The sequence below is a fragment of the Taeniopygia guttata genome, chromosome 5 (assembly GCF_048771995.1).
Source record: "Taeniopygia guttata chromosome 5, bTaeGut7.mat, whole genome shotgun sequence".
Classification (NCBI taxonomy): Eukaryota; Metazoa; Chordata; class Aves; order Passeriformes; family Estrildidae; genus Taeniopygia; species Taeniopygia guttata.
The window spans coordinates 49,228,264-49,255,648 of NC_133030.1; the positions used below are offsets into that span (position 1 = coordinate 49,228,264).

Here is a 27,385-nt window from a genome sequence, read left to right on the forward strand (position 1 = left end):
ATCAGGCAGGTACTAAAGACACTTGAGACACAGATTTTTACTACTGATTTCAATTATTTCTTTGATTGTGGTAGGAATTTAGGAAGCTGTCCTTGATTGAGTAGGAAATTTGTCAAAGGGAAAAATATGAAAGGTGTAGCTGAGTATATGGGCTGATGTAAGCAGAGAGGTTGCTAAGGTACAGTTGTGAGGCTCAAACAGAAGCAGCTACATCACCTGCAGCAGGAATCCAGCATGATCCTTGTCACTGCTGCTATTATGGAAGAGAGGAAATGGACTATGACTGTGTAAACAAATGTACATGTCATCTTTTTCAAAGCATAAGAGCATATAGGTAGGTAGAACCATGATGGATTTATGAAATTGAAATTAAATTTCAATTGAATGATTCAGCCTGCTGAAGAGAAGGCTCTTTGGAGACCTTATAGCAGCCTTCCAGTACTTAAACAGGCTGCAAGAGGGCAGGGAGACTGACTTTTTACAAGGATATGTAGTGATAGGACAAGGGAGAATGGCTTTAAACTGAAAGAGGGCAGGTTTAGATTAGGTATTAAGAAGAAATGCTTTGCTGAGAGGGTGGGGAAGCCCTGGAACAGATTGTCCAGAGAAGTTTTGGATCCCTGGAAATGTTCAAGGCTGGGTTGGATGGGACTTTGAGTAACCTGGTCTAGTACAGCAGGGGGACTAGAACAAGATGATCTTTGGTTCCTTCCAACCTAAGCCAGTCTATGATGCTATGAAACAATTTGCTCTGGCTCTGGCAGAGCTGAAAAGCAAAAGTAACCACCACCCATACGTCTCATAACAAAACTTTAACTCTGTTGAAGGCAGTTCCAGCAACCCACCAAAGCCACACACTACACATGGTATCTAAGATGCTACCTAATTCTGAAAGTGTTTAAGAACCAAATGAGAACCAAAAAAAACAAAAAAAGAAGACCCAATGTGAATGTGAAACTTCAAAACTGCAGATAACATAGTTTCTTTCTTAATAGCTTTCCTACAAACCAGCAGGCTGCCATGCAGTAAGAGTGGGTAGCTTAGCACCAATTCTGTTTTGCTAAGAGCCCTCTGAGAGGATTGTAACTCCTACACCCAGCATTGCTAACACCAGGCTGGACTGGCAGCGCTGGCATTGCAGTAATAGTTCTGGTAACAAACAGGTTTCCCCAGAAGTGATTTTCCAGATTTTTGACACAACTCTGGAGGTGTCTTAACACAGGTATTTATGGTTCCATGCCACTAACTTAACAGCTGACAAAATCTGTACTGCAAAGTTGATTTTGCTTTTAATCTAGCAGAACAGATACTTCAGAAAATGTACAGGAAGCCATTCTGGACTGCACCTACACTTTCATTTAAGAGCAGCTGAATAGATCAAGATTTTTTTTAATGAGTTGAGGACATATTTTAGCTGGGAAAGAATGGACTGGCATCATAAATTGATCATATTTTGTGTGTGTACCTTTTAAGCTTCCTTAGCCTATTTTAAACATTTTAACAAATGCTTATTCTTTGTAGTTGCACGAACTTGATAACTAATAGCAAAACAAAACAAGAAATTCTAGGAAGAAAAAGCTAATATTTAAGGTGAAGAGTGAAACAGGTTTATGAGAAATGAAAAAGTGTGCTGAGCCTGGTCTTCCCACATCTTCACTAGCAATGAGACTAGATTTGTCAGTCTAGCACTGACACATGACTAACTGCCTTTCAAAGGCAAACATCAGGCATGGTTATTCTGCGTGTTTGAAACAAGGAAAGATTCTCATTATAGGAAAATTAATAGATTAACAGTGGAGTGATCTTAGCTGTCAAATTATTAAAGGAAAACGCAATGTTCATCTTTATTTTGGGGCAAAAATCAGAAGAGACTTACTTAAAGTGGAAGGAAGGAAGGAAGGAAGGAAGGAAGGAAGGAAGGAAGGAAGGAAGGAAGGAAGGAAGGAAGGAAGGAAGGAAGGAAGGAAGGAAGGAAGGAAGGAAGGAAGGAAGGAAGGAAGGAAGGAAGGAAGGAAGGAAGGAAGGAAGGAAAGAAAAGAAAAGAAAAGAAAAGAAAAGAAAAGAAAAGAAAAGAAAAGAAAAGAAAAGAAAAGAAAAGAAAAGAAAAGAAAAGAAAAGAAAAGAAAAGAAAAGAAAAGAAAAGAAAAGAAAAGAAAAGAAAAGAAAAGAAAAGAAAAGAAAAGAAAAGAAAAGAAAAAGAAAAGAAAGAAAAGAAAGAAGAAAGAAAGTTAATGTCAGGCACATCATCATGAAGATAAACTGAGGTTAAACAAGTCTGGAAAGAAGAGAGATTTAGAGATTCAGTTCCTTTACTTCACTTGGGGAATATATACACATACATTTTGATAGTGAATGAGGGAAAATCTTATCCTTACAGTTTTGTACATGATTTCTTCAACTGTTCTGACAGTTTTAAATGTATTTGACCATGTTCAATATAGAGGGTTCCTATATTTTTCTTGAAAGTAGGTGGACAAGTAGAAGGGAAGACTTGAGATGGTCTCAAGTCATGTCTCAAAACATGGTTTCTTTCAAGACCGAGAAAGTTATTTTTTGTTATTGCTTTCTCCTATGTGCTTTATGGGGAAAGGCAACAATGTCCCAGGAAATGTAATATTTCTATCAGGTTGTTTCTCCAGGTAGAACTCTGCTGGGGAAGGAGAAGCTGAGATTTACTCTGTGAAGGGGGGAGTAGGAACGTATACAGACACATACGCTGAAGACAGAGTTTAGAGACCTCCTCATTCAGGAACTGTCTGTATGTAACAGTTTTATATTTCTATCTGGGGAAGTCTAAATAAGTATTCCAGAAAGTTTAAATGCAACGCTGTGTCGTCACTACATGCAAAACAGTGTTAGTTGCAAATAAAGAAATGCTTCCTTGAACACAAGCTTGCATGGAGAGCTGAGAAAAGACTCATCAGAAAAGCTGAATGCACTTAGGTTAGGTTTCTATTTTCAACCTACAGAAAAAAAATGAAAACAACTTCTAACCTTGTGCACTTTCTCTGCAGATGATACTCTCCTATATTTGTAGTGTAGTCAAGGAAGTTGCATGGAAAAAAACAAAAGTTTGGTGTAGGATAAAGTAGGTGTGAGGTGATATCCTCTAATACCACTATGATCAGGAAATTCAAGGGGAATGACAGTGTGTACTAGAGAAAACAAGCAGGGAGGAGGAAAAGGGGAAGAATCTGAAGGTTAAAATAATACAAACACATTCTTACTGGGAGCGGCTTCCAAATAACCTGTGTGACTATGCAATGGGGGATGTATTTTTAAAATTGTGAAATAAGATAATGGCCAGCAGTAGGATTAATGGTGCTATTTATTGCAAATCTCGTTCATCAGCATTTTCATACCTACAGAATATCCCCTGAGAACTGTGGGGGGCAAAAGGCCAATTATAAATAGGACAGCCAGAACAGGATTCTCTGAAGTTGAGTTCTATTGTCTATTTAGTTCATTGCAGACAATTGTGTGTATCCTCATAACTGACTGGCATATTTCCTAAATTTCACTGCATGCATCCTCTTGATAATGATTTTTTTCCTGCACACAATTTATGTCTAAATATATTATATGTTTTCAGTATCACTGTGGATATGTGCACTTGGATTCCAAACAGTTGTATTACCTATTGCCACTATCAGGAATAATGCTCTTTTCTCTCTCTGTTGGTTAAAATATGCTTCCTTCCATTTTATGGTCAAGCTTTCCCTGTCAATCTATACATTTGCAACCCCAGGATTAATCCACATAATTCACAATTAAGCCAGGAAGTTGCCAAACTGGCCCAGTGTCTTTCACCCATCATTCACACCATAGCTGGTCTTCCATTCTTTGCATCAAATTGCATCTTCTTGTTAGAGGTAAACCTCTACCCTTTCAAAGACTTATTCCGAGTACCCTGAGGTCATGAAAATGCATGAAGAAAGAAAATAAAGAAATAGGAGCAACAAAAGAAAATGCAAGCAGTAACAACAGAAAGATTTAAAGAATGCATATGTATGTGTGGGTGTGTGTGTTCCTAATCCAATTGAGTTACACTGAGGAAGAAGGAATACAAGCACATCATCATTTTGTGTCTTTCATTTTAACACAAAAGCGAGGATGCAACAGTGGAGACAGAGCAACCATTCCAGGGCAAAAATGGGGAGTGATCTAACTACAAATATTCCAGCCATGGGTCAGCTTCATGTTCTAGCCAGGGTCTATTGCACTGCACCTGTGCACCTTGTGTAAACTCATGTGCCAACAGTTACAGCCACTAGGCAGAGTTAAGAATTTTCATCATTTCATGTTAAAATGGAGTTCTTCTAAAAGTCCCCCTCAAACTCCTGTCAGTTTACCCTAACATTTTCCATGCTACATGTTTATGGAAGAACTGCTTTCTGATAATTTTCAATTTATAAATCATTCAATGATACCAAGGAAAATAATAAGGGATGGGGGCGGTGGGGCGTGGAGGTGTGAAGGGCCCAGCAGAAGAAAACAGAATTATGCCTCTGTTTACAAATTCTCTAGATGAGATGTTTTTGCACTTGTAGGCTTTGAAAAGTTCTATTAATTATTAAATAATTAAAAAGAAAAAATATATTTGAAGGCCTTTTAATGGCAGATATTCACTTTGGCTTTGGAAGTCCCTGAGTCAAAATTCTAAGTAGAGTGTAGCTGAGAAATACCTTCTGTCCTGTTAGTGTACCTTCCCTCACTAGTTGCAGGTGGCCACTTTCAGAGAGGGATTTGTGCTTTGACTGGCCTTTTTAACCAAGAAAATTATTATGTTCAAATCAGGGCTGTGACTTTTTGCCTTGTTTGTGAGAGGCCAGTCCCATCTGGACAAGTTCCATACCTTCAGATCCCAGAAGTGCATTGAAGGCTGGTGATTAAAATTCTTACATGTTCATTAGCACTGAGCATGACCCATCCCCAGAGTTTGTACATTTTGACCAGACCAAACCTGCTTTGCTCTGTTCAGGCACAGAGGAGGATTTCACCTTTAGTTCCTCCTCGCTATACCTCAATTCCTCCCTGGAATGTGGGAATAGTAACAGGGGTGTGTGAGCTGCGTGGGCAGACATGGCAGCTCAAAGGTAGGCTGCCCTGGGAGTGTGGGTGAGGCCGTGCCAGGCAGCTGGAGCAGGCTGGGGACCCTCCTTTTCCTTGGGCTGCACGCAGGGACAGCAGCCAGCACAGAGCAGTTTCACTGTAGCTTTTTGGGCAGGACCTGATTTCTCTGCTCACACACAGTGGGCAAGGTCATAGAAACAGCATGAACTTGCAGGTAAGTTTATACCATTCTATTCAGGGGTGCGCTGAAGTGACAAATGGCACACAGTGAATGCTGAGAATTGTCACTCTTGAGTGAGAAACGACACAGACTCACCAGAAGGCTGGCTTGCACAGCAGCTTTACTTCAAATTCTCTCTTTTTATACATTGTTCCACTACAGATAAACCATATTGGTCAATTAATTAATACATTTCACCTAATTGGCTAATTAACAAAATGCCTTTCTTATAAACAATCTTTGAGAAAAACAGGAAAACAGAGAGTAGGGAAACAACACCTGCAGGTTGTTTATGATAATAAGCTATCATTGTTTATCTTCGACTCCCTAAAGTCTCACAAACTGATTCTGGGAAAACTTATCTAGTTTTCTCGCTCTCTGACCAGGCTGTCACATCCACAGAGAATGAAATAAAAGCTTAAGTAGCAGCTTATCCAGTGACCTCACCTTATTTTGCAATCCTTGATGTTTGGCATGCTTCCAATATACTGCATGAATCAAAGCCCTTAGACCAGATATGTAGTTGTGTATTAATATATCACGATACATGAAAAAGAAGGCTGATTGAGGATGACATGACCCATCTTTATTTTTTTAAATTTTATTTTTGTTGCTGTATTTTTTGCAATTTTATGGGTTCCAGCGCAGTCTTTCACAGAAGCTAACCTCTAAAGTTTTATTTCAGTATACTTAGAGAAGAGATTAACCTAATATGTCATGTGACTATGTATCTGTTTTGCCTCTTCTACCTAAAAATTTACATCAATGAACAATTAAAAACCTGTGAATCAGCTCAAAGTAGGAAATAGTAATTTTTAAAAATAATTTTTTTAAACTGCAGAGCCTGCCTCTATTTTGAATAAAAAAAAATCATACCTAAAGCCACAAATGTTTTCTTGCAATGAGTTTTGAGGGAGTAAGTTAATCTTGCTGTGTTATAGTTATTGGGGCAGATATTTTCCAGCTTTGTTATTTAAATTTCCTTACAATGAGAGCTATAGTAGACAAAAATAATGTCTGTAAATTATAGCTTAAAATTACTTCTACTTTGCATATGAATAGGGATCTAAAGGCTTTGTACAGAAAGTCTAATTTTTACAGCTACATATGAATCTTTCCCCTTTTGTGCTTGCAGACAGAGAATTGCAGTCAGAACCTGTCAAACTATGCAGCAAGATGTACAGCATCTCAGATCAGGGCCTGGACCCTGGGGAGGGCACCTGTAAACTGAAAAGACACCTGTAAAGTTTTCAGTGGTAGTTAATGAAGCTGTATGCCCCTTGTGACAGAATTAAATATTCTCACCACTCAGCCTGGCAGTCACAGCATGTGAAGTAACTGTTGACACAGCAGACCTAAGGGACTTTATAAATAGGTCAGTGGAACAAGCAGCAAGTTCTCTTTCCTTCTTCTATTTTCCTCCCTACCCTTCAAAACCTGAGAACATCAGTCATGGGAATAAAAATGCAGATCTTAAACAAGCACCAAGGAAAGAGATATCACTATTTATTCAGGTCTCAGCCAGTAAACTTCCTGCTATTTTTTTTTCTAATTTTATAAATGGAAACATTCTTTTTAGAGACTATCAGTGATTGTGAAAATGTAAATAGAACAAATTTCAATTGTGTTGCTGTAACCTTTATGTCTTCTAGAAATCAGGCAGTTGCAGAGATTACTCACCACATGTGAGACACTAAATAGGGGGGGAAATGTAGTGGAGTTACTACGTTTTATCAGAGCATTCAGAGGGAATAAATGTTTCCCAGGTTACACATAAAGTATGATTTGTTGTATGGAATGATTCTATAACTGAACAATTCAATATAAAATCTATATAGGACTTAAATGATTTGTTTCTCCCCACTTTTAGCCAATCCCTTTATCAATACAGGATCCCTGTTTTAAAGATTTAGTTTGAACAGGGAGAGTTGCCATGGAATTTACTTCAAGGTAAATAATGATGTCCTCTGCAAAAACTGGAAATTCTCAGCCTGTGGACAGTTCAGATGTGATCCTAGGAGTCTGCCTATGTAATATTGAATAAAAGGCACTTCTGTCCAGCCATTTACTTATCTAAACTAGTTTACATCTGTAAGATGATTCAGTCAAACAATGCAATGGCTCAAGAGTGGAATGGGGCATGTTAAAATGTGATTTGAATTCCTCTTGCTGGTTATGCATTTCTGCTGTGTGTATATTTCCTAAACAGGTTTTCAGACTCTAATGCAGAGAAGGGCTTGCTAGATGCAGTGATGCAATAGGATATATTCTGGATTGAAATATGCTTTGTTTCTATCCCCTCTGTAAAAGACAGAGCTAATCTAGGGATTTGGCTTTGGCCCTTCATGTTTCTTTTGAACATTGTTCATGTCACTTTGGTGTGTAATGATCAAATACTTCAAACATTCACAATCATATGTGATTTTTCCATTGAAAGGATTGGTAACGTGTTTTGAAGGCTGAACAAGTTAAGTAAAACAAGCTAAGTATAAACTTGTAATTAACAAAATCTCTTTAAAATCTCTCCTTTTCTTAGTGCCTGAGAAGGTGATACATTCACATTAATTAAAATTATGCTTATGTGCAGGCTGATTCACATGATGTAAAAGTTGAAGGTTATGAATTTGTTTGGTTTATTACTGTTATTTCCAATGTGTTGCTTAATCTGCAGTGAGGCAGGATAGATTTTCTATTAACTCATGCCAGTACTAGTGCCATGAGTAGGTTCTGAATAGGCAGCACAGCTGATGTCTCCTGTTTGGGCCTAAGTCCTAGAGATGCCCAATGATAATTGATAATTCATGTCTGTTAGACAAACATTTTGAAGTCTTTGGCCTACAGAGGAAGTCTTCATAATCTTTCCAAATATTGTGTGTTCCGCATTGGAAGAGGATTACCATGATAAGATGTGAGGAAACTTCTGTAAACCAGGTAGCAACATTCACATAATTTGATAACAGCCTAGCAGTGAATTTAACCAGAGAATACTTGTAAGATGTAATCTGACAAGATAACAACTAGGGCTCTGGGAAACATGGATGTAAGTCACCAGCCATGCATTCAGCATTAGAATCAGGAGGACAGCAGGTCCTCAACAGAGGAGGATCTGAAGTGACAGGAGGTGTAAGTGTTGTCATCACTCACATTCTTGCTGATACTTCAGGCATGAGTAGAAACTCTCTGTGAATTGTGGTGGTTAGCTGTGACATGTTGGTATGGAAGGTTGAGGAAATAAATAAAGGGAGGTGAGAGGATGAACAATAACAAAACCTTATGTAGTGCTTTAAGTGTATCTTAAGCATAGTTTATGTATACTTTAACAGCTATCCTTACTAAGAATAAGCATTTCAAGAAGAGGGATAATAGCCATAAATCTTGAAATTATTCAAGTACTGCAGGTTGCAGACACTGAGTCACAGATGACAGGGAAGGACGTGACAGTGCGCAGCACTTGGGAATGTGGTTTTACTGGTGGGTTTGGCACCAACAGCTGGGCTCGCTGGGCTCTTTCCCAGCAAAGTAATTCTGCGCTCCTGCGGCATCCGCAGCTCCCGGCGCCGCTCGCCTCAGCGCGTACCGAGAGCGCCGCCAGGGGGCGCGCGGCAAGCCCCGCTCCGGCCCGCGGGAGGGGCGGGGCCGAGCGGGGCGGGGGCGGGGCCGAGCGGGCCGGGGGCGGGGCCCGGGGGCGGGGAGGGGGCGGGGCCCGAGCGGGGCGGGGGCGGGGCCTGAGAGCGCCGGGGGCGGGGCCCGAGCGGGGCGGGGGCGGGGCGGGCCCCCTGCGCCTGCGCGCGGCGCCCCCGGAAAGGCGGCCACGTCGGCCGGAAGCGCCGGGGCTGCGCTGAGTGCCGGCCCCTCACGGCTCCGCTGGGGCCCCTCGCGGCTCCGCTGGGGCCCCTCACGGCTCCCCTCGGGCCGGCGCGTCCCCCGCGCTTGCAGGAGGTGAGGCCGGGCCGTGCTGAGGCCCCCGCCGCTCCTGAGCGGGGCCGGGCCCGGGGAGGGCAGCGGGCGGGTGGTGCTGGGGTGGGGGCAGCGGCCGCTCTGAACGTCGCCTTCCCGGAGCTGGGGTAGAGGCGCACACCTCACTGTGGTGTCGCAGGCCCCACTGTGGTGTCGTAGCCCCCACTGCGGTGTCGCAGGCCGGTGGTGCAGGTGAAGGCACGCAGCTGTCCGCTGTGTCACGGGAGAGGCAGCGGGCTGCCGAGTTTGTGGGGGAGAGGATCCTGGCCTGAGCCCGGTTGGGAATTTGCAGGCCAAACGTCTTAAGACATAGTTGTTTTCTCTTTGTGATACAATGTAGCAGTTGGAGATACCAGCAACTGATGCAGTGGTCTGATTTTAATAATCTTGGTTTAAAAACCGAGGTTTTGTCTGTTTTTTTCAGAAACTGGTTTGGTTTATTTCCCTTAGTTACCAAAAGAGCAAAATACCAAATAAGCAGAAGAAAATAATTACAATAACTACAGCACTAATACCTTTACACACTAGTTTAGATAGACAATACATCTTGCCTTAGCAGCAGCAATCTAATTTGTAATCCTTCTGTCTTTTGCAGTACATGGTCCTGAAATCTTAATTGTACAGAGCTCATCAACAGACACTCATCATGTCTTGGCTTGCTGATCTCGCTGGAAAGGCAGAGGATCTGCTCAACAGAGTTGATCAAGGAGCTGCATCAGCTCTGAGCAAAAAAGACACATCAAGCAGTGCAGTTTATGATAAGAAGAACTTGGACTCTGCCAATGAGTATTCTGAAGCACACCAGCACACTGGAGAACTGAAATACCAGACCTCATCTAAAGCAGCCTACATCTCCTCAGCAGCTGAAAATATTAAACACCAGAAGGCCACAATGCTGGCAGGAACAGCAAATGTTAAAACAGCACGTAGGACATCTTCAGAGGCAGCTTCTCCAGTAGAAAATGCTTGTACACCCAGAGCTGCCTCACATTTTGTGAGAAGAAAAAAGTCAGAACCTGATGATGAGTTGCTATTTGATTTTCTCAATAGTTCAGAAAAAGAACCTAATGGAAGGATAGATTCTAAAAAGGAGAAGAGCAAGGCACCTGTTCTTCAGAATCACTCTCGGACTTCAAGCATTAGTTCTGTGTCTACCAGTACACAGAGTGCAAAAACTACTGAGGATAATTCCATCAGGAGCCAAGGCAATGGTAGTTAAATAGTATTGAACCTAGAGATATTTAAAACCCAAGTATGTCTAGGGTAAGGCTAGGTAACACATGAAACTTCATGTCACTCACGGAACATTTAACGGTGCTGGTATGTTTGATGGGTGAGGTACAGCAGGGCCTTTCAGGGTTTTTCGTCACTGGGGCAATCTAGAGACTATGCCAGTTTGACAGACAGCGTAATGGATACCCAAATCCTTTGGCTCTGGACCTGCCCTGTTGCTACTGCTCTGTCTGACCTGTCTGAGCTGTGGTCTAACCCTGCATCAGCCCCGTGTGTCCCCATGCAGGAGCACAGGTGCTGCTGCTTTTGTCTGGTCCCTGGGCCTGTAGCTGCTGTTGGCACGTGGGAGGGGAGTGACTTTCACCCGCGCAGAGATGGTGTTGGCTGTTGCCCAGTGCAGCATGAGGGGTGGGGTAAGGTGTTCCCTGTTCACCGTGCAGGAGGGGTGAGCTGGCAAACGTGCTTGTCCTGCAGGAAGCTGCATGCAGACAGGCTGGTGTGGAGCCACAGGCAGGAGAGAGCCAGAGAGATAAAGCCTCTGGGTTTGCCAGAAGTAGTTCATGGCTGCTTAATTCAGAGGCCTGAATGAGCCTCCAGGCCAGACAGTCTAAAGCTGGGGCTGGGTTCAAGTTAAACACACAAATGAGAATGTGGCTGGGAAGTGTCAAGGACTCCTGTTCTCTACCAGACTGTCCAGTCTGTACTCCATCCTTGTGGCTTTGCTACTTTGCTGTTATTTATTTTAGAAAATTGAAGCAAATGGTTCTATTATTAATAATATAGTTAGAATATTATTTGTTTAGTACTTTGAGCATGTAAAGTATTGTAAATGCCAGTTTTTTACTTACTACATTAAGTATGCTGAAAGGCTTTAGACATAAAAAGGAATAATTTCCAAACGTGAATATTTTTCTGAGTCCCTGACTTTTCAGTAAGGCTTACTACTAATAATAAATAAGACAGATACGTTAGACCTGACTCTGCGGCCTTGCTGATTGGTGCTTAAAAAACATTTGTTTTCCTCAGAGTGGCTTGTTGAATTTTCTTCTGAGGATTTTTGAGCAGAGTTTGCATCGTGGAGATGCTAAAAAAGAAAGAATACAGTTACAATACAGGATTTGAACACACTATTTTCAGAAGTTCATTGTACAGCTATATCTGTGTCATTTAAATATTCAACACAAAATCTGTTGAAGTAGTTTATAATGTGCTAGCTATAGACAAAACCAATTAACATTATACTTTGTATATCGCCATGATTATAATCTAATCTGTGCTGTAAGTGGTTCATTTATTGCTTCATTATCTTAATTAATTTGTTGAGTTTTCGAGACAGAGAAATGAGCTTAAATTGTTTCTTAAGTTGGAAACCGTGTAAGTAAATCAAAGGAAAGATAATGACACTTCTTAGGATCCCTTTAATTGGAAAAAGGCTTGAGAAAATTTGGAAGAAATCTTCTGTCACTGCTGTTACTTATGGGTGTGGTGTTGCTCAGAATTAATAGTGTGCCCCCATTCCCTGGGCTTGGGGTGTTAGGGGCTGTTGCAGGGGTAAGAAAAGTGAAGCAGCTTGGATGATCACAAGGGGAAGTAAATATTCAGCAGTAATGTGTTTGGATTGCCTGTTTGTTTGTTCATTGTCATTTTATCTTAACATTGCTGAAAAGCTTCCAACTTTCTGTGTGCTGGAATCAAGGCTCTTACAGTGGATTTGTAGCTTTCACAGCATTAATCAAAGATGTGTGTGTGCATGACGGGAAAAGGCTGTTGGTTCCTCCCTCCCTCCAGGGGACTTGTTCAGAATACCATTAGGAGTTCCTTTATTGTTCTCTCTTTAAAACAAATTTGGTGTTGGCAAAATCTGAATGGAAACCAGAATGAGTTTGTACTAAAAATTCCTGCAGTTAGTTGCCACGTATGTTTAGTGTTTTACTCTTCAGCTTCTGAGGACTTCTCTGACCACTGAAGTCATAAATAGAGTGTTAATGTTTCAAAATCCTTAAGTTGCCCTTTATGTAATGGGAAATTTTATAACTTCTATTATGTTTTGTCTCAAAGTATTCACAAAAACACTGCATGATGCATGTAAATAGTCCTGTTTTGTGCAATCAGTTTTGAGAAGCAGCTCCATATTCCATTTCAGCATTAACTATTTTGATTTATTATCATTGTTGTTCCTTAACCTCTGATGCAGAACATGTAAATACTGTTTGTAGAAAGGTAGTTTACAAACACATTCATTTGTTCTAAGTTGCATCTCTCTGCACAGAAACTCCAGACAGTTCAGACTCTGGCCTGGGAGCACAAGGGAATGGCCTGAAGGATTCATCCCTAAGTGCAGTAACCAGCCCCAGCCTTTCAGCTAATGATGACTCCAAATCGCACGAGCTGTCCAACCTTCGCCTGGAGAACCAGCTGCTGCGAAATGAAGTTCAATCTTTGAATCAAGAAGTGGCTTCATTAATACAGAGATCCAAAGAAACGCAAGAAGGTACTTCAGCTATAACACTAGTAAAGTGCTAGTGAACTAGGAAACAATGCTTTGTGTATTTATAATAAAAACTATCCAGGTACGTTTCCATGTATGACTTCCCATGCAGTGAGATGGGAGAAATTAAAAGGCTTGTTCAACTACGAAGATACAACAAATGTTGATTAAAATGATGTGTTCAAATTAGTTACAAAGCTTACATCTTAATAAAACACTGGCAGGAAATACCATGTTTAAAATATTTTTCTGTATTTTAATGGCTTTTGCAAAATAATTATTTTTAAATGAGCAAATTTCTTTTGAATACTTCAAACTGACTGCTTTCTGGCTGTGGTAGACTATAGTCTCGGATGCCTTGAAACTGACAGTAAAAATATAAGATTATTATTTTTAATATGACATCACTGGCTTTTTCAAAGCCAAGTGAAATGACAAATGTAACAAATGTGAGTACAAATTAACAAAACAGAAGGCAAACTCCTGCTGTTAGGCACAAAACTGAGTTACCACATGTTTTTTTCACTAGCTGCATAAGCCAGATAATTTTAATATCCGGTGAAGTTTAATGTGTGATGTTAGATTTAAAACCGAAGCTTCTAAGTATTCAGGCATTATTTATGACTGGTGTATTTTTTAATTGATTTTTATGTGACAATAAACTCAAACTGGAATTAAACTAGATGCTTTATGCAAACATTTATCTTGACACAGGGATATTTGACAGTAAGCCCTTGCAGGGGATGGGGCAGGTGAAATCTGTTGTCTACAGTGTGACTCAGAAGGAAATGTCTATTTTGAGATCACCTCCAGAATTTTCCAGGTTGAGCTTTGACAGCCAGTCTGGTGTTTGTTACTTCCTGGTGGCTCATAAATTTTCAGTTTTAGTTCAGCTTGGTTGTATTTAATTTTTTTTTCTTTAAGAAATGAGATAGTTGCATCCTGACTGCTTACAAGACCTCACAATATCTACTTTTGTAAACTTCAAAGAAACTTCTTATTTTGTAGAATTGAACAAATCCCGGGAGAAGGTGGAGAAGTGGAATGTTGACCATTCCAAGAGTGACAGGATGGTTAGAGACCTTCAGGCTCGAGTGGATGATCTGACAGAAGCTGTTGGTGCCAAAGATTCACAGCTGGCTGTGCTGAAAGTACGGTTGCAAGAAGCTGATCAGCTCTTAAGTGCTCGGACAGAAGCTTTGGAAGCACTGCAGAGTGAAAAATCACGGTACTTCTTAATTTCATTCTGTGGAATTCTGCTACTAGTACTAAGCTTGAAAAAATCAAGATAGATAATTTAGTGTCTTCAAGAATAAAAAAAATAATAAACTAATGAGGAAAGATTTGAAATACAAGGATTAAAGTTTTCACTGAAACTGCTCTATCAATTTGGCAGTAAGAACAGAACAATTAATTAGGGCATCCGTTAGCATCTGATTATTGAAATCCATTTTATGTGAGGTATTTGTTTGTGTCAGAAACATGAAGCTGAAGGTCCAAAGAATTTTTTTTTCTTGAAAAATAGACTTGCTTGTCCACAAATACACAGATTTTCCTGAACTTAACTCGCTGCTGGGATATGGTTACTCCAGAATATAGGCCAGGGAGGAGAAGTGTGAGTCATTAACTCCAGTCCTCACACTTGTAGTCTCTGTGCAGTAATCTGCTGGGCAAATTTTCACAGCTGGTCTGGAAGCCGGAAGGTTATATTTCTACATGAAAAATCACACCAGCTTGCTTATTTTCCAATAAATGTGTGTCTCTATTTCAGGATAATACAAGACCACAGTGAAGGAAGCAGTTTACAAAATCAAGCCCTTCAAACTCTTCAGGAGAGGCTGCGTGATGCAGACTCTGCACTCAAGCGAGAGCAAGAAAGTTACAAACAAATGCAGGTTAGACATGAAGAGTAAGGAATACTTTAAGACTCTGCTTTTGAGATCAGATCCATGAGGTTCCATGTGCTCTCTCCTCCCTTTAACTTGAGTTCCTGTGCAGGGTACCAATTGCTTGGAAGGGTGTGCTATCTGCTGCATTAAATACCATTGAGATGCTAATTTATTTCTTATATGTTATTTTGAATGCTTCATGAGTAAAGGTTTTTGAGGATTAATGTTGACAATTTTTACTGGGGTTTTTTTATGCTAACTTTAATGTTAATACATGTTTGAAAAGTAAATTGGTTGTCAGTTTCGTTTTCTTTGGTGTGTTGTTACACAATTTTACTGTGAGATCCTAAGATGAAGGATCACTTCTGTGGTAAATGTGCAAGTACATTATTGATAAAGAATGTTTTCTATACTTAATTTGGCCTCTGCTATACAGAATAACATAGAATAACATATGAAAATCTTTAAGAGTGTCTGTTATGACTTTTTTTACACTACTTCAAAATATGACATACTACAATTGATAATATTTTTAAGGGCAAGCTTGATTTTTGTTTGCTAAATAAATTAGAATAATAGGAAGATTGTTATTCCCTCACTATTTGTGGTGAAGGAAAGAAAAGCATATTCTTACTTGGATTATTTACCACTTGCTTAAGCAAGCAGAGTTTATTTCAATGTAGCAATAATGAGTCTTTAAGTTGGAGGTGATGTGCTCTGTGTAGTTGCTTTTAAACTTTCTTTTTTCCTTCCTAGGTTAAAGTTGAGACTGTGTTTAAACACAAAGTATTGTTTCTTTATTACTTATAGAACGAGTTTGCAGCTCGTCTGAGTAAAGTGGAAGCAGAGCGTCAGAGCCTTGCAGAAGGGATAACTGTAGCAGAGAGAAAGTACTTAGATGAAAAGAGGCGAGCTGATGAGCTTCAGCAGCAAGTCAAAATAACTAAAAGCCACCTAGAATCTGCAAAACAGGAACTGACAGACTATAAACAGAAAGCTACTCGCATTCTCCAAGTAAGCACTGTTGTGAAGAAATACAGTGTGATTTGTATGCTTTAACTGTTTTAAGCTGTTAGGCTTCAAATAATCTAACTTGTGGTATTTTTTTTTTTCATGTGACCTGTAATGTGTTCTGGGGCATATCTATAATGATACATATATAGAACAGCTACCAGTCTGCCTTTTGTAGACTTAAGTTTATAGGTGGAGTTATGGAATTGAAACGGTACTTCAGGTCCTGAACCTGAAAAAAAAATCCAAAGGAACTGTTGTACTTATTGTGCATCATCTGTCAGCGTGTTCCACATCCAAGAGTCCAGAGAGTTAGATGAAATTGCAATAGATGAAACCTACAATTTTTCCATATCCAGTATTCTTGATTAAAGAATATTACTCTGTTCTGCTTGGGGCTGAAGCATAGCATAGAATGGATACTTAAATGTAACCAGAGAATATTTTTCCATGTCCTGAAAGGTTGGTTGTGATTGACATGATATGAACAGTGGCAAAATCAGGTATTTTGTGCCGAGTTCTGTACTATGTGAATGTTAAAGGTACTATGTCAAGATGTGGTTGGTTTGAGTATTGTTTCTAAACATTAGCACAATGTTGAAGATAGAGCTCTTTCTAAAATAGTTAATTTAGTCAAATGTTCAAGGGCAGGTTTTAAATTGTCTTGGTAAATACGAAAAGCCTAAAATCACAAATCAATGCCAAGGTAACACTAGGCTGACTCTGAATAAAATGATTTATCCTCTTTCCTGGAAGAATTATTGCTGTATTTAGTTCTTGATTTTGTTGGCAGGAGAAAAAGGGGGTCAGTTTTGTCTATAGTGTTTGTTAGTGTGCATCTTGTCTGTTTCAGTGCCAAGAGGGCCAAAATTGTTACCCATGACAGGTTTAACATTCTAGGCACTTGTAAAGGAAAAAGCTGTACTCTTCCACAAATAACACAGGCTTTCAGTTAAATTAGTCTTATGGCATACAGAAAATCAGAAAAATTGTCAATATGGAAGCATTTTCTTTTTCAAATGTGTAGGGTCATAAAAGAACAGAGAAACCAGTCATTGTAGCATATTTTAGTTGAGCATGTGTTCAATACTGCTATAAATAATATATTGACTTACTTTTTTCAGTCTAAGGAAAAGTTGATAAACAGCTTAAAAGAAGGCTCTGGTATTGAAGGCCTGGATAGCAATACAGCCAGCACGGTGGAACTGGAGGAACTGAGACATGAGCGAGACACTCAGAGAGAAGAAATACAAAAACTGATGGGGCAGATACAACAGATGAGAACAGAGCTGCAGGTAGCTGTGCCTGTGTACACCTGTATTTGTAGGTAGCTACAACCAAGGACTGTTCTCTTTTATACTGTGGGTCTGTTGTTTCTAGTGTTTGTTACCTTACTTCTCTCTTCCCTCACTACTGTGTACACCTTTTGAAGGAAGCATTTCTTTCCTTACAATCATAGTGATTTCTCTAGCCATCACCTATATTCTTTCCTTCATGAGCTACTAATCCTTGAAGCACTGCAATCCAAGTCATCCATGCCAATCTTCTGGCATAATGGGCTCAACGCAGCAGCTGCATGCAAGCCTATTTTACACAGTTTTAGCCTGTAGACAGTTGAAAGGAAGTAGAGGCTTTTCATGTTCACAAAATGCATTTATTTTATTACTGTGTTACTAAAAATATTCCATATAAAATGACCAAATGTAATTTATCCAATATATCCACACCTTCCTTTTCCTTTGAAGAAATATTGTATATACTGCTTTTTTGCTGTTACCTATGGCAGATTTGCAGTAACATCTGAATGTTAGTGAAATGGTTATATTTTGTGATCATTTCAGGATATGGAGACACAGCAGGTAAGCGAAGCTGAGTCAGTGAGAGAGCAGCTTCAAGACCTGCAAGAGCAAATATCAGCACATAAAATGGCCAAGCAAGAGGCAGAAGCTGAACTAGAACGGCAAAAACAGGTAAGGAATTCTTGAAAGCTGGATCTATTTTTAGGCCCCATGTGGTGTCATCAGCAAACATTTGGCTTAATAAGAGACTGTTTGGATACTTGGGCAGTCTCTGATTAATTTTTTGTCTAGTACTCCACAAGGTCAAGGGAAGTGCAGCCAGGACTAAGCAATGGTTAGGGCCTTCTGGATACTGCTGATGAACAGAGATCCTGGTGAATAAACAAGACCCTGAGGGAGTGCACAGAATTGATCAGGATCTTGAATTTTATTCAGCAGGGAATCAATCAAACAACAGGGATATAGTAGCAAATGTAACATTTTTTTATATCAAAAACCTCTAATACTGCAAGTGGCTATTGTGAAACTTCCTGTGCTCAATTAATACATAAGTTATAGCTTGTAAAACAATGTCATTGTAGTACCAATTTAGAGGTAATTTATTTAATCCATTTGTTACTCAGTTCTGAATCTAATTGTCATTACTTCTGAACTGCTCTAGTAGACAAATTGCTGGTAAAATTATGTTAATGAATTCTGTTCTTTTTGAGCAAATTCTGCCTTGATTTAAGCAGTTTTGTGAACATGTGAATAAATTTATTATGCAGTAGGAATTGGACAAATACTTTGCATGTTAAAATTTTTCCTTGTCAGAAAAAGCTCATGTAAAGAGAATTAATAATGAGGAAAGCACAAGTCCTCTGTATCTGCTAGGAACAATTTATCTTATAGGATTATCTATCCTTTCAGAAATTACATTTTAATGGGATGCTCGCAGCTTGAGCTAATTAAAAGGCAGAAGTCGAGGTCTGCTCTTGATGGGTAGCTGATGTTTATTATGTCAAAGCAGATGGTAGATTGTATTTTGTTACTCCTGCCCTTCTGAGGAATATGCTTTAAGTCAATAGAAAGAGTGAGGTGAATTGAAAAAAAATCAGTATTGCAGAAACTGAAGTTTTCCTTTTGATGACACCCATTTACATGTGCTTTTAACATAATTGCTTGTGTTGATACTTAATGTAATTATGGTCAGTTCTGTCTGGGAGTTGCTTTAACTATTGTCATAAGGTTCCTGAAACTGAAGATGGAAAATAAGTAGCGGCGTTATTGTTTTGTACATCTGATGCTTCAAAGGGAGAACAGAATTATCTGTTTTCTGTAGCAACTGACAGCTCAACTCACAGTGAGTTGAAGATTGTCTTAATTGAAAAGATAAGCTTGACACATCTATAAGTGGGAGCTAAAATAGCTACTAAATCATGAGTGTAACAAAATTTAGTTAGATTTACTCTTCAGTAATTTTTTTTACTAATATTCCTTCCCCTTTCACATCTGCTATGTTAATTTATCCTAAATTTTAGAGGAAGATGTATGTCATACAGAACTATAGATAGCTATGCAAAGGCTTTTCAAACATGTTTAAAGAATGGTATTTTGAATTAATGAGTTTATTTTAGGAATACAGATACCCTCTAAGTATTTTGTAATTATTACATTATTGACATAGTTTTAAGATAGCACTACAACAAATGGTGAAAGTGTAAGGAAGATAAAATTTTGGTCCCAATTAAATTGTGTGAGTTCTAGTAAATAAGTCTGGATTGATATTTATATTAGGACAGTCTCGACAAAAGAATTTAATTAGCCTTGTAGGTTGTGTCTTGATACTCAACTCTCTCTATCCACATACCCCCAGTCCTAGACAGACATGTAACTAAGATAATATTTCAATTTATATTTGATTGCAGTGTATTACTTTCTTGTATTCTGTTATGAAACTCTAGATAACTAGAGTTTGTCTCTCAGAACACACATATATATAAAATCTTTTATGTGTAATTGTGATAAATTTTATAGGAACTCCGTTATACTGAAGAAGAGCTGTATCGAACAAAGAATACTTTACAAAGCAGAATAAAAGACAGAGAGGAAGAAATTCAGAAGCTCAGAAATCAGGTGTGTATAATAATAATTTTATCCCCTTCAGTTATGAAAACAGTGGTACAAACTACTTGTTTGACTAAACTATCCTGAAAAGTCCTGTAAGCTAGTGAGGTACTTGTTTTCAATAAAGAGTAGAGTTTTGAGAGTAGGGAATACAAGAAGGAAACCATGTAAATAGCCTATTTTATAGTTGTATGTGCTTTTATATAAAGGGAAGGGGGGAAATCAGCCACTGTCCCAACTAGACTTGGTGGAGGTGTTGGATCAAAGTTCTCTTTGCAGACTGAAAACACTCATTGGAGTTTGATTAGGTCATTATGAATTCTGCCAAGATCCTTGTAACTGTTCAAAGAACCTAAGTTATGTCCTGCAGACCCAGTGATCCATCTGGCCCACTGTTCTATCTTAGCCAGTGGCAGTAGGGGCCACCATGTGAGCTTGGCCATTTCCTTCACTCCTGTGTACCTGCGCAACATCAGCAGTTGAGTCAGGGTTGTTAAAGTCTTTACTAAGTTCTTCTGCTGTGCTGATGGACCTGTTTCCCTGGTATGAGTCTAATCCCTTGTGGAACCTCCACATACTTGTGAGCCCCCGCAGTCTCCTGAAGGCATCGACCTTGTTCTATTAAGTTACCTTAGCATAGTGAAACATAGGCTGTTTATGGAGAAATTGGTAGTCTGGAGTCAGGTGTGGTCAGCTGAGCAGTTGGCAGATGCATTTTCTGGTAGTGCTGAACTTCAGGACTACCTGCACCTGCCTCTGCCTGGTTGCAGGCACCTAGTTCGTATTTTGTGTCTCTCTAATTCCTGATGACTCTGTTTTTCCTTAAAAAAGCTACATCTTTGTGGGATATGATGCCACAAGGTGGCTGAGGTCCAGGACTGTAGTGAATGAGCTATATGGCAGATCTGGTGATTCCCATTTGCTTTAAATAATGTCTGCAAATTAAGTGACATCATCCGTGTCATACGCATGATCCATTTGCTGGTCTTGCAGTTTCTCTTTGCTTGTACAATGATGTTTTCTGCCTTGGTGCTCCTCAGTTCTTCTGCAACATATCCTGCATTCTCACCATTCCATTCAAGTTTTCCTGTAAAATGGCATCAGATTCTCCCCATTTGTACTGAGTTTTTCCTTCCATGAAAACATTTTTACATACTCACTGAGTTGAAAGTATGGTAGCCAGGCTGGATTAACTTGTTATTGATTGCTGTTTAAACTTGTCTCTGAGGTACAACATCGAAGTTGTGATCAAATTTAGGCTTGTACAGAAACTTTCATATGATTCTAGGTGGGAAACAGAAAGATACATTTTTACTGAGTTTATTGTGTAATGGAAACAGGTAACAACTGTTGAAATTATGTTTCCTCTTGATTGCACTCATCAGTGATAGTTCTGATGGCATTATCCTGTAAAAATTCTGCTGTGGAGTAACTTGGTTCTTGAAAGCTTAGGTTATTATAGAGCTTTGTAATATGTCAGTTGGTCGGAGTTTGGATTTAGAATGATTTTTTTTTTCTTTGCTTTTTTAGCTCACAAACAAGACTCTAAGCAGTAGTAGTCAGACAGAATTAGAAAATCGGCTTCATCAGCTGACAGAAACACTAATTCAGAAGCAAACCATGTTAGAGAGCCTGAGCACAGAGAAAAATTCACTTGTGTACCAACTGGAACGGCTTGAGCAACAGCTGAAGGTTATCCAAGGCACAAGTGCTAATGGTCCTTCCATTAACATGGCAGGCATTGATGGTGCTGAAGGTAAATAAGGAAATACAATACTTAAAACTATTGTCTTTTTCGCAGTCCAGGCTTTTTTGTTTCCTAATGCCTTTGCCTGAAAGTCTGAGTTTGTAAGGAAAAATAAGTGCTGAGAATAGGCCACTTATTCTAGACACCTTCTCTACAGCAGCCAGTATCATAAAAACAGTTAACTAGAAGCTCCTTTTTGTGAGCAAATTACTTTAGTAAATTTAATGAAGCAAATTTAGTCTTTAATTCTGAATAATATGGCACTGTTGGAATAATTCTGTCACAGGTGCAAATAAACTTGTATTTTGGGGTTTAAACTGAATAGTAGAAACAGGACTTAAGTATTCTATTGCAAAAAGGGTTTGGGAGGTGAGTAAGAATGGAATACTTCCTTTTGAGAATTGATCCGGTTGTAATTAATTTCTTCCTTCCTTGCTTTCTGTTTTTCTTGAAAAGCAGTTTAAAATATGATGGTTCTGATGAGGTTGATTTGTCAGTCCTGTATTTCTGGGACAACCCCAGCAGTTGATCCAATGTGTTGAGATGTTACTTCTCAGCGTCAAAGTTTGTCATTTTGTAAATTTGTTCAGTAACTTTAAAAGCAAGGAACGGTCACCAGGAGGTGTGAAATAACAGTCCAGACCTTTTCTCTGCTTATCAAAGCAGAGAGTTGTTTGTAAGTAACTTTGGAAAGCTGAAGTTTAGTTACACAAAAATAACATTATAATATCTTCTTTTTTAATGAAGTTGATACTTAGTAAAAATGTAAATAAAGTAAAAAATTGTTGAATGTACAAGTTAGTGTCAGAAATGCTAATCACAATTTCACTGTATGAGAGTAAAAAATATTTGAGAAACTGTGCCGGTATCAAGCCCATCATTTTATACGTCTAATAATAGTTATTGTGACATGAAGGAATTGAACATCAAGATATCCACTTAGTAAACTAATACATTTTAAAATTCTACTAAGTTGAAGAAAAGTTTGACTTGACTGTAAGTTTTGAATTAATAGTTTCATCAAATTCATCAAGAATTGATGACACTACAATCATATTGATTGCTATTTGTATGTTATTTATATATATATTTGTTATATGCTATCAATTTGTTTTATTTAACAACAACTTGTCTGATTTTTTGCACTTTTCCCATCGACCAGGGGCGCGTCTGCGCAGTGTCCCTGTCCTGTTTGGGGACGCGGATGCCAGCGTGGCAGGAATGTACGGGAGGGTCCGCAAGGCTGCCAGCACCATAGATCAGTTCAGGTAAGAGTGTTCCCAGGGAGCATGTCTGTAAGCACTGGCATCCTTTTACAGTGTTCAAGTGACACACTTTGGTGCATGTTGCTCCCTTTTGTGAAGGGAAAAGTTTAAAATAATGCAGCTAAAGTATGGTATGAAATACCGAGTATTGACCCACTTCACTTGTGCTTTCCTATGACATTAATATTCTTAAGCTTTTGCAAATGATTGTCAATTATTTAAACACAACTCTTCCAGATTTTGTTGCAAGAGGTTCCCTGAGTTATGAAAAAATATCTAATCAAATTCATTACCATCTTCTACATTTTTTACTTTCAGAGGTTTTGACTGTGTCTGTGATAAACTGTAAGAGTGTTTTAGTGGGGGAGTATCATCTGTCCTCTTTCAGTCCTGATGAAGACAAGATACTGCCTTCTAAGCCAGTGCAGCAGATTACCTTGGAAGTTAATCCGTTTGGTGAATTAGCAAATGAAAATCATTCTGAATCCAGCAATAAATTTGCTTTGATCCCTTTCTGAGGAGTTTGGTGAATTGACAGTATTCACAGCAAAGGTCTGCTACAAAACTTGAAACAAATACCAACAGAAAACAAAATTCAGTAATACTTTTTAGTCCTTTGAAAGCAAGATACCTTGGTAGAAAGACCTTTGTGCTTCCATGGTACTTGAATTTCAGTGTGACAGGATTTCGGTGATTGGGAAAAAATTAGGAGGGTACGTTTTATGGTCTGAGTTTTCTCACCCCACTTAATGTTTTGAGTTCATGAAGTAAAATTCAAGACAACAAAACCTTGTGAGTATTTGAGAAAATTCAAGACAGAAACAAAGCCAAAGATGTTTGAGTTTGTGGTGACTGGGAAGAGAGGAACAGGAATTTATTGCTCAGTGTTAAATTGTGTGTTTTGTTTTCTCTTGCTACCTGTGTAGCATTCGGCTGGGAATCTTTCTGAGGCGATACCCCATAGCAAGAGTCTTTGTAATCATTTACATGGTGAGTCAGCTTTCTTCAGTGACAGATTTCTGTAACCAGTTTATATGCCAGTATGTCTTAAATGGCAAGATTGATGCTCAAAAGGCTATAATTAATAACTCAATGTGGGTTTTTGGAAAGTGGGCCAAATAATACTTTTGCAACAGCATTTTGGAGTCACGTTGCTTGGCATTTTTCAGTTTTCCCCAGAAATTCTTAGTATAGCAGTCTTAAAGACACTTATGTAACTACCATTTAAAGGCTTGTGAAAGTAGATTCTAGTAGTAAAATATGGAATAATAGTGACCAGTTGCCACGGTTAACCTGCCATGCCTGCATGCATTGTATTTAGGAATATTACATTTTTTAGAGGTTTTTAATATTTGACTCTTCACTTTGGTGTTTTTCCAGTGGCTAATGATCACTCTTCTCTAGTAGTTGAAAAAGTAGCAAGACAAGTTTTTTTTGGTAGGCTTAAACAAATAGTAGAAAATTGCTCACCCACTTTGGGCAAAACTCAGGCTGGCAATTGCCAGAAGTGAAATGTCTCCCTTTTCCACTGGAGGGCAGGTGCCTGTCGGCTGCAGGGGCCTGTGGAAAGGCAGGCTTTGTAAAGAACACTGAAGGCTTCGGCTGCATAAGCTGCAGTCTGAAGGGAACTTGATGGTGGCTGTGTAAGAGCTGGGCAGTCAGTGGCAGTTAGCTCTTTGCAGCTCAAACCTTGACCATGACTACTATAACCCGAATTAAAAAAAAAAAAAACGTGGATTACATATTCATTTTTGCACTCCAGGCAGCTTCTATTCTAGTTGGATAATTTCAGGTAAATTTGAATGATAATTAATATTCCTACAGAATTCATAAAAATGCCTTAAATCAGCAAGTGTGTTAAGAAGGAAATCAGAGCTTGGCTGGCTTACAGTCTGGTGTCAGCCACGTGGCACAGGAGTCTTGACTTACCAGTCACTCAAGGCACATCACACACCATGCTGGCTGGGGACTGGGTATCAGAGAAAACAGCTGAAGTCACTGGGGCATGGAAGAAAAGAGAACCAGGCAACAATAATCTGTAGAAAAACAGGCTGCTTTATTTTTGTTGCTTGTGTAAAGTCTTCAGTTTTCTGTAAATAGCTTCTTCAGAATCTGATTTAGTAATGTTCAAATGCCAATTATTTTTTTAGAAGTATCTGATTAATAGAAAAATATTTTTGAAAATATTTCTACAAAACAAGTTCTATCAGTTCACATTGCGAGCTCTCCTATTTACTGCTGCTGTGGATGGTGATTGTCAGTGCTAAATTTATTTCTTTTCTTTTCCCAGGCCTTGCTTCATCTCTGGGTTATGATTGTTCTCCTTACCTACAGCCCAGAAATGCATCGTGACAGTCCCAGTGGCAGGTAGACTGAGACAGGACCATGTGCTGTGCTGATGTAGTGTAGACTGACAATGCCTTTGAATTACCAGTCCTGGAACATCAGCAAACTTTTCCTTGTGGTGTTTCGGAAGGATGAAAACCATCATGCCTGATTTATCACTACCTTTCAAATACATGTGTAATACTATGTAGCTTTTTCAACTTAGCTAAAAGAGCATCACTTACCTGGAGAAATGAAGCTGTTAAGCTAAGCTCTGATTAGCCCTTACATTTTATGTAGACCCTCTGTGAAAAATAAGGCCTATTCTCCAGAGAAATGCAAGAAATTCTGAAATTGCAGATATATCTGGTACAAATTGTTGTAGGTCATTCTGGATGTGGGCTATAGTCAGGTAATAAACCATATTTAGCATTTTAAATAAACAACTTTCTGGTTTCTTTCAGTCTGCTTTTGCACTTCTGTTTTTAACTTTGTACATAATAGGCTTTTCCTTAACATTAACTGGAAAAAGGAAAATGGATTGGTGCAATATATTTTTGTAAATAAGTTTAAGAATAAAATATTATGCATTCTTCTTAGCTTTGTACTTCTAGTGCAATAGATGTATCTTTCCTACCAACTGAATAGTGGGGCTGCCTATTTAAAGGCTGGAATTTTAGCTTTATTAGAAAAAGAGAGATGGTTTTTGAGAAGGAAGGTTTAAACTGTTGAGAAGTAATGGTGTTTCTTTTTGCACTTGAAATTTGTATGTTTTAACTGCATTTTCTTATACCTCTCTCATTAGTACATGTCTTAATCAGATCTTATTGAAACATTTATTTTCTAAAGCTTTGGGTACTTAATTAAAACTATTTCTATATGAAATCTGTCAAAACATTAAAAATTTCTCATGTCTAAACACTCACCAAATATACTAATAAACAAACCTCATCAAATATTTATAGTAAAACCCAAAATACCAAACCAATTGTAGAAGTTCTGTTGTTGGATTGTGGCATTCTGTGATCATGGATTATCAATAGACAATCACACAAAGTCACTTTCTTTCCTTAAGAAATTTCTTGGGTTTTTTGTGGTGCTCACAGCTGGGTAATGCAAAGATGACTGCAAGCAATTTGTCACTCTTGCTCTCAAGGATGTGATTCGGTTTTCATGTGGCTTGAACACAGCATTAGGTCCCATGCATGAAGTCTGTCACGCTGGCTCCTATGGAAATGTTACAGTGGACAAAGGACTGTATTGCTGCTCTGATTCACATCTTGCAGAGAAAACTGAAATGTTTGGATAAACTTAATAATAAAAGAAAGCGTTTATTCTAAGTTGTGTCTGCCCTCTTTCACATTTGTTGCATTTTGTCTAATTCCTGGTGTCTGTTCTCTTTCCAGTTCTGGTACTAAAGCCACTTTGAGCCCCAAGGGGAGCTGATTGGTATAGGAGATCAAGTAAAGGACCTTTGCACACTCGTTTTCTACACACATCCAGTTTTTTAATTTAAACACTTCTAAAACACTGAATCGTTGGATATTTCAGTATATTGTGATATTTTGGGGGAAACATTATTAGTGGTATAAATGCCTTAGAGCTTTGTATGTATTCTTACTTCCTTTTCTCTCTTGGTTTCCCTTTGTGTGTGTGTGCATGTGTGTATTGGGTTGGTTTGTTTGTTTATGGGGTTGTTTGGTTTGGTTTTGGGGGGTTGGTGGCTTTTTGTTTGGGATTTTTTCAAATTTGGTTTTGGGGTTTTTTTTTGGTTGGTTTTTTTGGGGCTGGTTTTTTGGGTACTTTTTGTTGTTGTTGTTTAGACAACTTGGAGTGCACAGACTCTTTTCTTTTTGGTGAAACTTAGTGAAGCTATTACAAACCCCTTCATCATAGATTAGTATTCTTCAGTATTCCAGACTTTATGGTAGCAGTTTCACAGGGGTGAACATTAGAAGACTTCTGCTAACTTTTGCCTATTGAACTGAGCTCTTGTATTCCAGGATGTGTTTGGGTTTGACCCTGTGATGAGGATAAAGTCTTTATATAAGGCACTTGAATAGCATCAGCCCTGTGTTGTGGACAGTGGTAAACAGTTTCAGAGCTAGACAAGAAATAACTGCTCCACAAAGCTTTGTTCAAACACTCTGGAATTTCTGTCCCACAGTTCATTGCCTGCACAGATGCAGTGCAAGAACATGCAAGACAACATGTTGGAGTCTCTGAGGATAAATGTCACATTCTGAGTTGAAAGCCAGGATGTACTTCCTGC

The 27,385-nt window shown here is 38.9% G+C and overlaps 1 protein-coding gene across 1 annotated transcript; it reads left to right on the plus strand.

Annotated features, from left to right (window-relative positions):
- Positions 1-9,082: 9,082 nt before the first annotated feature.
- On the plus strand, positions 9,083-26,453 carry GOLGA5 (golgin A5). Its single transcript, XM_041716859.2, has 13 exons — positions 9,083-9,232; positions 9,846-10,461; positions 12,753-12,974; positions 13,980-14,199; positions 14,743-14,866; positions 15,671-15,874; positions 16,996-17,166; positions 17,713-17,841; positions 19,687-19,785; positions 21,307-21,532; positions 22,686-22,791; positions 23,715-23,778; positions 25,079-26,453. Exons 2-13 carry the CDS (start codon positions 9,897-9,899, stop codon positions 25,157-25,159), a joined length of 2,211 nt encoding a protein of 736 aa, XP_041572793.2. The 5' UTR covers positions 9,083-9,232; positions 9,846-9,896; the 3' UTR covers positions 25,160-26,453.
- Positions 26,454-27,385: the final 932 nt, after the last annotated feature.

Excerpts from the sequence above, each read along its gene's own strand:
- GOLGA5 (XM_041716859.2), top strand. The coding sequence starts at position 9,897 with ATGTCTTGGCTTGCTGATCTCGCTGGAAAGGCAGAGGATCTGCTCAAC. Across the intron at positions 14,867-15,670 it reads AAAGTTACAAACAAATGCAG|AACGAGTTTGCAGCTCGTCT; the intron begins GTTAGACATGAA and ends TATTACTTATAG. Across the intron at positions 15,875-16,995 it reads AAGCTACTCGCATTCTCCAA|TCTAAGGAAAAGTTGATAAA; the intron begins GTAAGCACTGTT and ends TACTTTTTTCAG.